The following is a 13,219-nucleotide window of genomic DNA, read 5'->3' as shown; positions in this document are numbered from 1 at the left end:
GTGACAAGGGAGGGGGAAGAAGAGAGGGACACGCAGGGGAGAAGAGAGGGACACGCAGGGGAGAAGAGAGGGACAGGGGGGGGAGAAAAGAGAGTGACGAGGGGGGAGAGAAGAGAGTGACGAGGGGGGAGAGAACAGAGTGACGAGGGGGAGAGAAGAGAGTGACGAGGGGGGGAGAGAAGAGAGTGACGAGGGAGGGAGAGGGGGAGATTGACATCCATCACACACACACAATGCACCCCTTGCACACAGAAAAACACACAATGCATTACACACACAGACACACACACACAAGCAATTCAACCCTTACATACAATGTATCCCTTACACACACAGAAACACACAATGCATTCCTTACACACACTCAATGCACCCCTTACACACACTCAATGCACCCCTTACAGACGCACACACTGCATCACGTACATACACAGAAACACACATTGCAGCCCTTACACATACAAACACAGATTCACACAATGCATTCCTTACACACATATCAGGACATCCCCTACTCCTGTGAACTATTTGGTGGAACATGAAGGTGGACCCTGGGGCCCAGACCATGAGCTGTGTAAAGGGCCTTTAAAAAAATGGAGCTGCTTTCCGTTCTCCCAGAACACAAACAGCCTCCAGAGAGCCTGTTCTACACCAGACGAGTGGAGCCAGACTGCAGCTAGAGCCCATCACCATCCTCATCTGATTGTAAGTAGGCAATCTAGTATATTATTCGTGGCACTAATCTCTAATTTACCTCACATTAAAGGGACACTTTAGTCCCCAGAACCACTGCAGCTTAATGTAGTGGTTCTGGTGTCTATAGCCTGTCCCTGCAGGCCTTTTAATGTAAACACGGCGGCACTGCAGCACTTGCGTTAGTTAACATGGGGCATTGTGATGTCATATGGGGGGGGGGGGGCGGCAAACTTTACTTTTGCCTAGGGCGGCAAAAATCCTTGCACCGGCCCTGCCCGAAGGCCAGAAGCGGCTGGAGGCCCCTCTGCCTACCAGCCCTGCCAAAAACACGTGAAGGTTGAGAACGAAATACCCTTCTCATCGAAGACTGCGCCTTATGCAGGGTAGCATAGAGGTTAACATGCCTCTGGAGCTCCTTGATGAAGGGTTCCCCGAATAACAAGCCTTTGGCCAACGTGTCCAACTCCTTGGAACCCAGCTCCGACAACTTAGCGTCCATGCGCATGAGGTCCGCTCTTCTCCATTCCGTGCATAAGGCCGAGTTGGGGTTGCCCAGCAGGCAAACGGAGCGTAATGCCCAATCTCTGATGGCAGTAGCGTCCAGGGGAGAGCCCTGAGTGACAGCCTCGTCCGCCATGGTAAGTATCCGCGACAGCGGTCCCAGAATGTCCAGCACCTTATCCTGTGCGAGGCGGAGGTTGCGTTTGACCCCTTTCTTGGGGTCGCGACCAGTCCGGGTCAAGTAGGTGGAGACCATCGGATCAAATTCGGGTGTCACAGCGACCTTGTCAGGCAAGGTGGGTCTGGGGCATTCTGCCCTCAGCCTCTTTCGAACTGCCCAATCGAGGGGTCTGCGGACCCAATAGTGAACGAACTGGGCCAGATGTTCGGGCAGAGACCACTCGGGAGACCGGGGGTGCAGGATGTTGCGTGGGTTGAAGAGGGGTTCGCCCGTGGCGTCCAAGAACACGTCCACCCCGAGGGGGGCGTGAAGGTTTTCTGAGGCGGTCTCACCGGCATCCTGCCGGTATGCCCATTCCTCCGAATCTTCCCCACCCCACCCGCCTTCATCCTCTGAGGGGGACTGATCTGCCCGCCATTCATCTAGTATGGACAGAGGCGCAGGGAGGGTGAAATCTTCCTCCTCTTCGGGGAAGTATCTTGGGCGTGCCGGAGATGAAGCGGACGCCCGCTTAGGTCGCTTAGCGGGAGCCTTACCCTTCCGGGTAGTAAGCTCAGGGCCTGCACCCTTCCAATAGCGCTTAGATGCGCGTGACTGACCCCTGTGCACTGAGCCTCCGACGCATCCCTATTTTGGGATGACTGAGGCATAGCGCGTGAGAGCGCTTTTTCCACCGAAGCGGCAACGGCTGCCTTGATCATCGCCTGCAGGTTCTCTTGGGTCGTAGCGTCCATGTCTTGGCAGTAGCGTGACCCTGGGGTAAAAATAACAGGCGAGGCCCAGTTAATATGAGAGCAATGTAAGTGGACACAATTCCCGGTGTCAACAGTATGGCCACAGAGGCCCCCCCGTATAAACTCCCCAGCAAGTAGTTTAGGCCAGCGGTCGTGGGGATTAGGCACGGCCAGCGCCGGCTCCATAATGGGGTACTGACCGGACGGACCAATTATAATCACGGACAGAGCGGGCCGGTGAAGGCACAGACACAGCAGGCCAATCTTATGGGCACAGACAAAGCAGGCCAATCTTATGGGCACAGACAAAGCAGGCCAATCTTATGGGCACAGACACAGCAGGCCAGTAATATGGACACAGACACAGCAGGCCAGTAGTATGGGCACAGACAAAGCAGGCCAGATATATGGGTATAGGCCCAGCAGGTCAGTAGTATGGGCACAGACTCGGCAGGCCAGTAATAGGGGCACAGATATAGTAGGTCCAGGGTATGCGACAGAGATGAAATAGTTCAGGACACAAGTGTACTTGTACAACATATAAGGAGCTCTCTTCCTCCAAAAAAAAAAAAAAGAAGGCTGTGACAGTCACAGAGGGGGTTACAATCTAAAACCCTCAGTATACACTAGTGCATAGGGGAAGGTCTGTAAAGAGACATCCACCCACATAAGACTTAGTGAACTGCCTGCACCAACATATACAGTCTAGAGGACATAAATATAGTATTTCTACTTGCAATAGTACAGGAAGTACCTAACAGAAGTACCTTGTGTGAATGTAAAATCCTAGAAAGAGCGCTAGGTGAAAAGGGGGTTCCCAGACCACCCCAGGCCACCCACACTATCTAGTGTGGGAAAACCCTCTAGCCGGCAATATCCAGAGAACAGAGGCAACGAGATGGGCGAGGGAGGGGGCGAGAGCGTAGGAGCTCCCTTCTCTGCCTGGCGGACACACGCGTTCCGCGATTGATGCGGCCGCGAGCTGCGGCCACGTGTTGAAGCTCCAGTCGGCAGGCAGAGCGCACAAATGCGAGCGCCCCTCGACCGGAGCAGAAATAACCCATGGGACCGCTGGAGACGTACTCCACGGTCCCGGTGCTTGGGGGGGATCGGAGGAGGCAGAAAAGACCTGTCTCCAGAAACCCCCGAGCAGGGAAGCAAAGGGAACACAAGGATCAAGTCAGGGGACAGTAGAAAGGGGAAGTTAGATCCCCAGAAGGTAGAATACAGAACATAAGTAATAAAGGTCCCCCAAATAACAAGATAATTTAAGATAAATGCATAAATACAGCAAAGATACAGTAAAACATATAATCCCAAAGCCACCAACTACAAAAAGCGGTGGTACTCTGACCTGTTACTGATGCGGAGCAGCAAAGAAAGAGGAAATGGAATGTTGGGAAGGGAGTTATATAGTCTCCTTACTATTTTCTGATTGGTTGTTTAACTCGGTGTTTTTTGCTGCTGTGGAGTTCTAGTAAAAAGAGACTTAAGCAAATATGAAGCCTCCTGTCATGTTATAAAATTTCTTAATTTCTCTAACTCTTTTTAGATTTGATTCATTTGAAACCATGATTCGTATATACATATTTGATGTGATATGAAAACCCTCCTTCTCCTGAACATAATGGTATATAATAAGTGTGGGTGCACTTAATATGAAAGAGCTAAATTATGGTTGAACAGACACATAATATATATTAAAGGGGTTGGTCCTATATAAAGTGACAGCACAGGGGGTAACCCTAAGTAGATAAATGCGAAAGGAGAGAGAAGAGGCTGTCACTAAATCGTGTATGGGAAATCGTTAAAAAATCATTAGAAAAAATATATAAAAATATAGTGACAAAATCATATATTTTTTCTAATGATTTTTTAACGATTTCCCATACACGATTTAGTGACAGCCTCTTCTCTCTCCTTTCGCATTGAACAGACACATAGCTCAAATTCCAGGTTTTGTTTTGGTCCAGAACCTAGACAATTACCTCTGTCCTTAACCCCTTAAGGACCGCTGACGGTTCAGGACCGTCAGCGGTAAAACGTGCGTTTGGACCGCTGACGGTCCTGAACCGTCATAACGGTCTTGGGCAACTTACCTGATCGCCGTCAGTCCCACGGCGGCGATCAGTTCTCCTCCCGGTCCAGGGGGGTTGCCTGTCTGCCCGGGCAATCCCCCCTCGGCAGATCAGGACCCCACGGCAATGTGATCACTCGATCACATGACCGCAATAGGTGTCTGTGTATCAGCCTGCAGGGGGACTGTCTGTGCTGACAGGCAGTCTCCCTGCAAGTGAAAAATCCAAAATAAAGTAAAAAAAAAACAATCAGTGTAAAAAAAAATATAATATGTATATATATCATATATATAATGTCATACTAAGTGTATTTTTATATTTATATATACGTATATTAATATAAAAATACACTTATATTTAAATTACACACGAATATATACAATATATATAATAACTATATATATGGTATATATATATTATTATAAAATACAAATAATATGTTAATAAAAATAAACAAAAAATAAAAATAATTTTTAATAATTTAAAAAAATGATATATATATATGCAATTTTATTCTAACAGTATTTTGATATTGATATATATATATATTTATATCAAAATACACTTAGAATGTAATGATATATCTATGTATAAATAAATAAATAAATAAAAATAATACGAAATATACATATGTCCACATACATAATTACATAAATAATTTCATAAATATACACGTAGACGTCAAATATATAAATATGTATATATATTAAAATTATACGTGCATATTTATGTAATATTTTTACCTAATTAAGTAATTTTAATGATTGCAATCCGAGGGACCTGCCTGCCAACCCAGGCCGAAAGTCCAGATAATTTAATTTGCTAGCACTGTGTTTAACCCTGTAACTTTCTATGACACCCTAAATCCTGTACATGGAGGTACTGTTTTACTCGGGAGACTCCGCTGAACACAAATATTAGTGTTTCAAAACAGTAAAACATATCACAGCGATGATATTGTCAGTGAAAGTGAAGTTTTTTGCATTTTTCACACACAAACAGCTCTTTCACTGAGGATATTATTGCTGTGATATATTTTACTGTTCTGATACACTAATATTTGTGTTCAGCGAAGTCTCCTGAGTATAACAGTACCCCACATGTAGATGTTTTATAGTGTTTGTGAAAGTTACAGGGTCAAATATAAGGCTTGATTTTACTTTTTTTTTTTATTGAAATTTGTCAGATTGGTTAGGTTGCCTTTGAGAGCGTATGGTAGCCAAGGAATGAGCATTAGCCCCATGATGGCATACCATTTGCAAAAGAAGACAACCCAAGGTATTGCAAATGGGGTATGTTCAGCCTTTTTTAGTAGCCACCTAGTCACAAACACTGGCCAAAGTTAGCGTTTTTTGCATTTTTAACACACAAACAAATATAAATGCTAACTTTGGCCAGTGTTTGTGACTAGGTGGCTACTAAAAAAGACTGGACATACCCCATTTTGAATACCCTGGGTTGTCTACTTTAAAAAAAATATGTACATGTTAGGTGTGTTTCGGGCATTTATGACAGATAACGGTGTTACAATGTCACTATTAAAACATTTAAAATATATATATATTGAAACAGCAATTTCCTACTTGTATTTATAGGCCTATAACTTGCAAAAAAAAGCAATAAAGCATGTAAACACTGGGTGTTTTTAAACTCGGGACAAAATTTTAAATCTATTTAGCAGTTTTTTTCATTAGCTTTTGTAGATAAGTAAAAGATTTTTCAAGTAAAAGTCCAAAAACAAGTTTTTTTTTAAATTTTTCACCATATTTTCTTATTTTTTTTAATACAATATATGACATAATACAAATAATGGTATGTAAAGAAAGCCCTTCTCGTCATGAAAAAAACAATATATAACTTGTATGGGAACCGTAAATGAGAGAGCGGAAAATTACAGCTAAACACAAACACCACAAAAGTGTTAAAACTGCTCTGGTCCTTAACGTACAAACATCGCAAAAACAGGCCGGTCCTTAAGGGGTTAAGGGGTTAGAATTATGGTTAGGTTTTTGTCAGTATTGGCACTGGTTTAAATGTTTATGTTAATAATGCTGTGGTCAAGTCTTAGCCTAACAATACAATTGGTGTTCACGAAGGTGTACTTTTTCTGAAGACATAATGAAGTTCAGATGCGGGAGGAAGTTGGGCTTGAGGGAGCTACAAGTTGTATCATTAAAGGCTGGGGTTCAATGATAACTGGCAGTTTGGGGCAAACATTTAATCTTCATAGATTTCTTTTTTTGCTTAGCGTATAAATGTTGATTTGTAGAGTCTTCATGTGCCTTGAAGGGCTGTTGATTTATATAGCGTGTAGAGAACACGACATGTCAAATTATTAGGCAGCAATATTTATGTATGCTTAAAGTAACCATCTGGGAGATTGCTACTTATAATAAAATCTATTAATGCGGCCCTATTAGCATATAACTTAGTGTTCTGTAGAGGAATAAATAATTGAAATGGATAGCTATAATGTATAATGCAATGAATTCAGCCATTGATGGGGATAGAAGAAAAAATTAGGAACTAAAGTTAATTCAATGTTAAAGACAAAATAATGTGAGAAGTCTTTAGAAAATATTCATATTAATTTACTACCAGCAAACAGTACTACGTTAACTTTTCACTTACACTGACTTTATTAGAAAGCATTAAAAGAGTAGCATAGAATTTAGGGAAATATAAATTGGTACACACAATAAAACAAAGTATACCAGGCTACAATATGCAATATTTTTCATGTCAGTATAAAATAGTTTAGTAATTGTTTATGGCTAGCAACTAAATAGGGATGGAGCCTGAAAAGTTCCAATAGGGACCTGGCCATGGGCATCAGGTGTGGACTTAAAATTAATAATAGGGGATGATGGACAGTTTACTGTCCACCCTCCTGTCTCCACCCGTGGTTCTATAAAAATAAAAAACATGGGAGGACTTGCTAAGGACCTTGAGTTCAAAAATGAAACAGTTCACTTTTGTTGAGATAAGTACTCACTGTTGCTCCTATACTAGGTTTAATTAAAATATCTAGATGACCTCCATCTCATGCATCCAGGTGGGTGGTCCTTCAATGGAATATACCAAAAAATCTAAGAAAAAATTAAGCCGCTTCAGACAAATCCCTGTTCTGCTGTTTCTGTTAAAACGATTCTAAAAATATCCATAATCATGTATATAATTTTTCAACAGTAGGGTAATAGCTTCTTGATCCAAGGATCTGACTGCCATTCTAGGGTCAAGAAAAATGTAAATGGGACATTTTTTCCTAGTTTGTTGCAAAATTGGAAATTTTTGCCTTCTTTTGGATCAACAGCAAATAACAGATGTAAGGAAGGCTGAACTTGATGGACACATGTCTCTTTTCAGCCTATGTAACTATTTAAAGCAGTGTGCTAAATGTTCTAACCGTGTTGCCACCAGCTAAGACTTCATGTTTCATGTTATTAACGGCACTTTCTCAAGACCTCCCTTTAGTGGTGGATCCAGAGCCTTATCTCGGGAGGGGCACACAGATTATTTAAATAAACAATCCAGGCGCAATAACCACTTACAGCTCTCTGTAGTGGTTATAATGCCAGGAGTGTGGTGGCGCCCTCCAAGAGTAAATAGTCAAACCATTTAAGAACAGTTTAAAATTTACCTGGGGTCTGCCAGGATAGGGGATGTAGTAGGGGATAGGGCCTCTTCTAGTGTGTGTGTGTGTGTGTGAGAGAGAGAGAGAGTAGGCAGTGTGTGTGTAATATGTCCAGTCTAATACAGCAAATGATAAAAAGATAGTAATAAACTCACATATATTAGAGCTATAGCTAGCTCTAGTATGAAGAGCGTACAGCGGTACAATCCCTGCTTATGGGGTATGTTCAACACTCAAAGAGAAGGATAAAAGGAGACAACCTGACGGAGGAAGTCTATACAATATACTGTAAGTGGGGATTTTGCCGCTGTACGCTCTTCATACTCTATGAGCTATAGCTCTAATATATGTGAGTTTACTACCATCTTTTTATCATTTGCTATATTAGACTGGACATATAACACTATTTGTTTCTATATCTGTTTTATCTTTTCATATGAGTGGATCTGCATGGGCAAGCACAGCGAGGATATTGTTCCTGACCAAGCACCTTATAGACTATCTGATCTTATAAGATCATTGCAGTTAAGACTCTTTTATTTGGACTACCTTTAATTTTGATTATTGAATGTTATAAGGTCTCTTGTTGTACTCTAAGGGTTTCTGAGGGATTCCCTTATAGGGTTGCTGCCCCACTTGTTATTAAGTGCTTACTCTTTTTCTCTTGTTTTAGTGTGTGTGTGTGTGTGAGGGGTGCAGTATGTGTGTATGGGAGGAACTCAGAAGAGATGGAGGACCTACAGTTCGGTGTCCCAGCCACGGTGCCATATGGTAACATAACTGGACAACTTAGGTGTACATCCATCTACTAAACATCTACATGAACATCAAAGCCAAAAGAACCAAAAGAAAAATAATATTTGTGAATAAAATGAAACAAGATAGCGGCTTTCCCACACTATGCAATTTTAGTCAGAGCAATCTGATGGGTTGGCTTGTGAGTTTCACTTATCTCAAAGCTTGTATGGGAAAATACTTGTTATGCAAGCTCAGTCTGTGTGGAGTCCTCAATGGGCCAATATTTTTTGCAGCTGAAAATAAATGCACCCACTCGTGACATGGTTAGAAGAGGTATAGGGGGTGTGCTAAACCTTCCTTGTACTATTGTGGGAGTCATATTTACCCCCACAGTCTTTTTTAAGCTATTTATTGAAAATGGCATTCAATATCTGAATCCGATATTTTCAGTGCTAAATATACATTCCATTAGATGTCTATAAATTATTCCATATCTGCACATTTGATAACTGCTAAAAAAAAAAAAAAAAAAAAAGGGGGAGAAAGGGTATATCAACACAACTGTTAACGATGCTCAAAAAAAAAAAAAGTCTACCATATGTGATACACATGAAAGGCTATTTGTTCACTTTTACGTCAACATTTTTTCAGAATATTTTTCAAAGCAGTTAGAGACCTTAGTTAAAATATATGTGAATGGGTTCACTAATTAAGCAGCACACTTTGTTTATCGATGTCATTAGTCTTTGGCTACTATGGAAACACAGAATACAGTTAATACTTTCTTGTAATGTATAATAACCATATATGCACACACTGGTACTTCAGCAGCAGTCAGATGGATGAAGCATCCCCCTGATAGTAATTATTTTATCCCTTTATGAAACCAGTTGTCATATAACAGCCCCAGGTTCCCATATGCCAACCAGTATACTTTCAAATCTGTTTTCGAAAAACTAAATTATCTCAACAGCTCTGTCTTGCTCGGAGAAGGAAAATGAATCGCAAGCAACGTGTGCATGGACAAAAAAAAGTGAAAAATATATATGTGAGCTAGATGGATAGATAGACAGAACGATAGACAGACAGACAGGCGCTAAATCTTTACACAATTAATACATATTAATTAATACATATTTTACCCTAAAGATAAATTATTTATTTTACTGCTTTAGGAGATATTCATTAAATGCTTATCCTGTCACTAGCACCATAGTGGTTAACATTATCAAGTGCAACATCACCCTGTTTCTTATGCCTCCCTATCTGCATAACCCAAAAGCCACGCACGCCTGCCTAATTATTCTGATATAAATAGATACAGGACATACGTTGCCAGCACATCATCTTGTGTACAGAGTAAATTCTGCCTTTCGATTCTTTATTCCATCTACAAAGTGCAAAACACACACAATTATTGAGCATGCTCAGTGACTTATCCCGTTTGTGTCAGTAATTACCATGAAGGAGCGCAGAATTACTGAGCCGTCTCTATGTTCTCCTGCTACTCACCATTGGCATGGCCTGTACGAGCATAATTGATTGACATATACCTTCCAATGTTTCAAATGGACAAAGAGAGACACTTTAATTGTAGGGATTTAAGTAGGGGTGTGGCTATTCTGAGAAATCTCAAGTTTATTTACTTATAACAATTTATTCAAATAAAATGTAATAATGAATAAGAACAATGTATCTTGTTTGCACAGACTGATTTCTAAACACATTTATTGCAGATTAAAGACATATTACTGTGAGTATGATGGTTGTGCAGCTCTGTTATACACTCAGACACACCAACAACATGGAGCTCTTAGAAAAGATGGACATTAGAAAATAAAAGAGGGACTGAGGGATTTGGGCCCAAAAAAGGGACTGTCCCTAATTAATAGGGACCGTTGGGAGGCATGTTGACATATGAAGGGAGACACCAGGTTGTTGTTTTTTTAGATTGTGCTTTAATACAGGCTATACATGAGCTATCAAGTTTATATAATGTCTACAATTGTCTTTGTCTATTAGAAAGAATTCCATGACTCCTCATATACTACTGAATGATATTGGACTTGTATACCAAAACCTAGCCTCAAATCAAATGAAGGCAGCTTCATGGTAACAGTCCTTCTACAAGCCTGCGGACTTTAAGTTGTCTATTGGCACGATTATCAATATTAGTAAAGCCAGTCAACAGACTTGAAAATCATTATTCATTGTTTAACGTTCTAGTTTACTTTGACGATATCACACAAAATACTGCATTCTGGTCACCTCTTAGTTTGTTCTCTTGCGAAGCTCTTGATAGCCATGATACAGCACTGCAATAAGTCTGAAATGTGATAACCTCATCATTCAAAATAGGAATTTGCTCGAGTATCTGAAATAAAAGCAGATATCTGTGTCAGGCCGTTTGCATTTTCATTAAACCTTGACAACGTATCTTTTTATCTAAACCATCCAACTTCTATGACATTTCAATTTTAGCCGCATGCAGTCATGTCAGAATAATTTATTCTTGTCTTGAAAACATTTTAGTAAATAGAGGAAAGCTATTTGAATTCCGTCTCCATATTGCTTTTATTTTTTTAATTTTTTTTAACAGATCTCAGTATTTACCAAAAACGTCTGGCTGTCTTTTCCATTATAGCTTATGTACAGACGATGTTCATTATTAATAATTAATAAGACATTTAAAAAAAAAAATTAAATAAATAAAGAAATAATAAAAAAATTAAAAAAAAAATGAAAAAAGTACATAATTATACACATATATTTTTTTCATATATTAATTCATCATCTGAAGGTCTCTCAGCTAATGAGTGCAATCCTTCACTGGCCATGATTTGTTCTGTAGGGACATCTGGCCGGTTGTGGCGTAGTCACTCAAGTAAGTTGCTAAACTGTACTAAAACAGTTTGCCTACTTGCCATGGGACAATATCGTCCAATCCAATATAGTGGTCTATATAGCATTTGTGAATGGTTTGACAGATTACTGCAGCGATAGCACCTGGGAACTCCTGGCACCATAAGCACTACAATTTGGATTTGTAAATGCAGAAGTCTTGGTGTAAAATTAGCAACACATTCTGAATTAAGACCTGGTTTTCTATTTTTTCTATATACTCAACAGGATGCATTCGTATCACAACCAAATCTGCATCTTTCTCTTAAGTAGTAAACATGTTTAAAATGCAAGAGATATATATATATATTCTAAAAATTTTACATTTATAGAACGTGTTTTACTTTAGCTTTTCAAACATTGTTATTGAGTTGTATTTATGGTGCTGCAGAAAAACAAACCGTGAGTTGTATTTATATGCTAAACAGAGACATATTTTATACTAAATGTAAGTTTTACTCGAAAAGTACTTCTTGAACCAGCCACAGTCAAGTACAAAATTCCGGAACAAAATGACATAGAATGAAAAGTTTATGAACCTCTGCACCTTTGGGGGGGGGGTTTAGTTGCCAACGCTGTCAACCCCTATTTCATTTCAAAGAAGAAATCCGTGAAAAGATTTCCTGGACTAGAATTCGTTCAGTCAGAAAATAGTCAGTACTCCTCGGGCTTTTGTTCCGAAAGACCATTTTGTCATTACAGTTCTGTTGTGTCAGATTTGGCAGGTCAAGCCGATGACTGTAACGGATGCTAACAGTCGTGGTTCTGTTACGTTCTTGTAATTGAAACACCTCCAAGTTGCAGAAAACGTGTTAGTACTGACTTGCCGTGATTTTGAAATGCTGTTAAACTGCTGTTTTTATTTATTTATTTTACGTGACTTCTTTATCTTTTTGGAACTTTACAAATTGTAGCAAAATTAAATACTATACTTTATGAAATATTTGATGAAATATTGAATTCCGTAACTCTGAATCATCGCATGACCGAATCATCATCTAATAATCAAAAAATATTTATATATAATATATGTTTTTGATAATATATCATTTAAATTTTTGTATAAATATATAAATGTAGATTTTTTTTAATCGCTCCTCCTTTTTTTCCCCACCTCTGTTAGTTACTGCTTCTTACTTAGTTACATAGTTAGATAGTTACATAGCTGAAAAGAGACTTGCGTCCATCAAGTTCAGTCTTCCTCACATATGTTTTTTTTTTTTAAATTCTTTATTTATTCGTGCGCAAATTGAACATTTGTGCCTCGTCTGCCACAACAGCAGAGTGAGGTTATACACAGTTATACATTTGTGTGACAAAGATATATTTATGATAAAACATTAATAGATTGTATCGACAATGTAGCACGTTTTTTTTGTGTGTCTGCAGCATTGGATAGGACATATCAAAGATTAAGTAGGTGCCTCTCAAGGTGAGTCGGGTATGTCTGAGCTCATGGGAGGTAGTGAAGCTTCGGCCGTGGGCCTGAAGCTAGGTTCGGTAGTAGGGTGAATTAGTGTTGCTATGTGGTCGCTAGTTCAGGCCACCGTTCTCAGTGGTCTGTGTGTTGGTTGGTTGTGCCCCTAACCAAGGGGGTTGCGGGGGGGGTTGTAATCTCGCGATTGGTTGTCGGTTCAGTGGGTAATGTCTGTGGCGCATCCGGGCGCCCTTATGGGGGTTCCCATTTAGTGTGGGGGGGTGTAGGCGGTGTACCTTGTCGTCCCAGTTGGGGACCTGACCTGTTCTGTGGTGCACG

General features: G+C 40.2%; 1 protein-coding gene across 1 annotated transcript in view; it reads right to left on the bottom strand.

The window, feature by feature from the left end:
• Positions 1-13,219, bottom strand: part of LOC134611686 (uncharacterized) — a 161,402-nt gene that overhangs the window by 59,350 nt on the left and 88,833 nt on the right. The window contains exon 4 of the mRNA XM_063455827.1: positions 10,831-10,936. Coding sequence (XP_063311897.1) covers positions 10,831-10,936 — 106 coding nt within the window. The remainder of the gene's footprint in view (positions 1-10,830; positions 10,937-13,219) is intronic.

The sequence above is a fragment of the Pelobates fuscus genome, chromosome 5, assembly GCF_036172605.1.
Source record: "Pelobates fuscus isolate aPelFus1 chromosome 5, aPelFus1.pri, whole genome shotgun sequence".
Classification (NCBI taxonomy): Eukaryota; Metazoa; Chordata; class Amphibia; order Anura; family Pelobatidae; genus Pelobates; species Pelobates fuscus.
The sequence above is the reverse complement of the archived record's forward strand: the minus strand, read 5'-3'. Positions and strand labels throughout refer to the sequence as shown.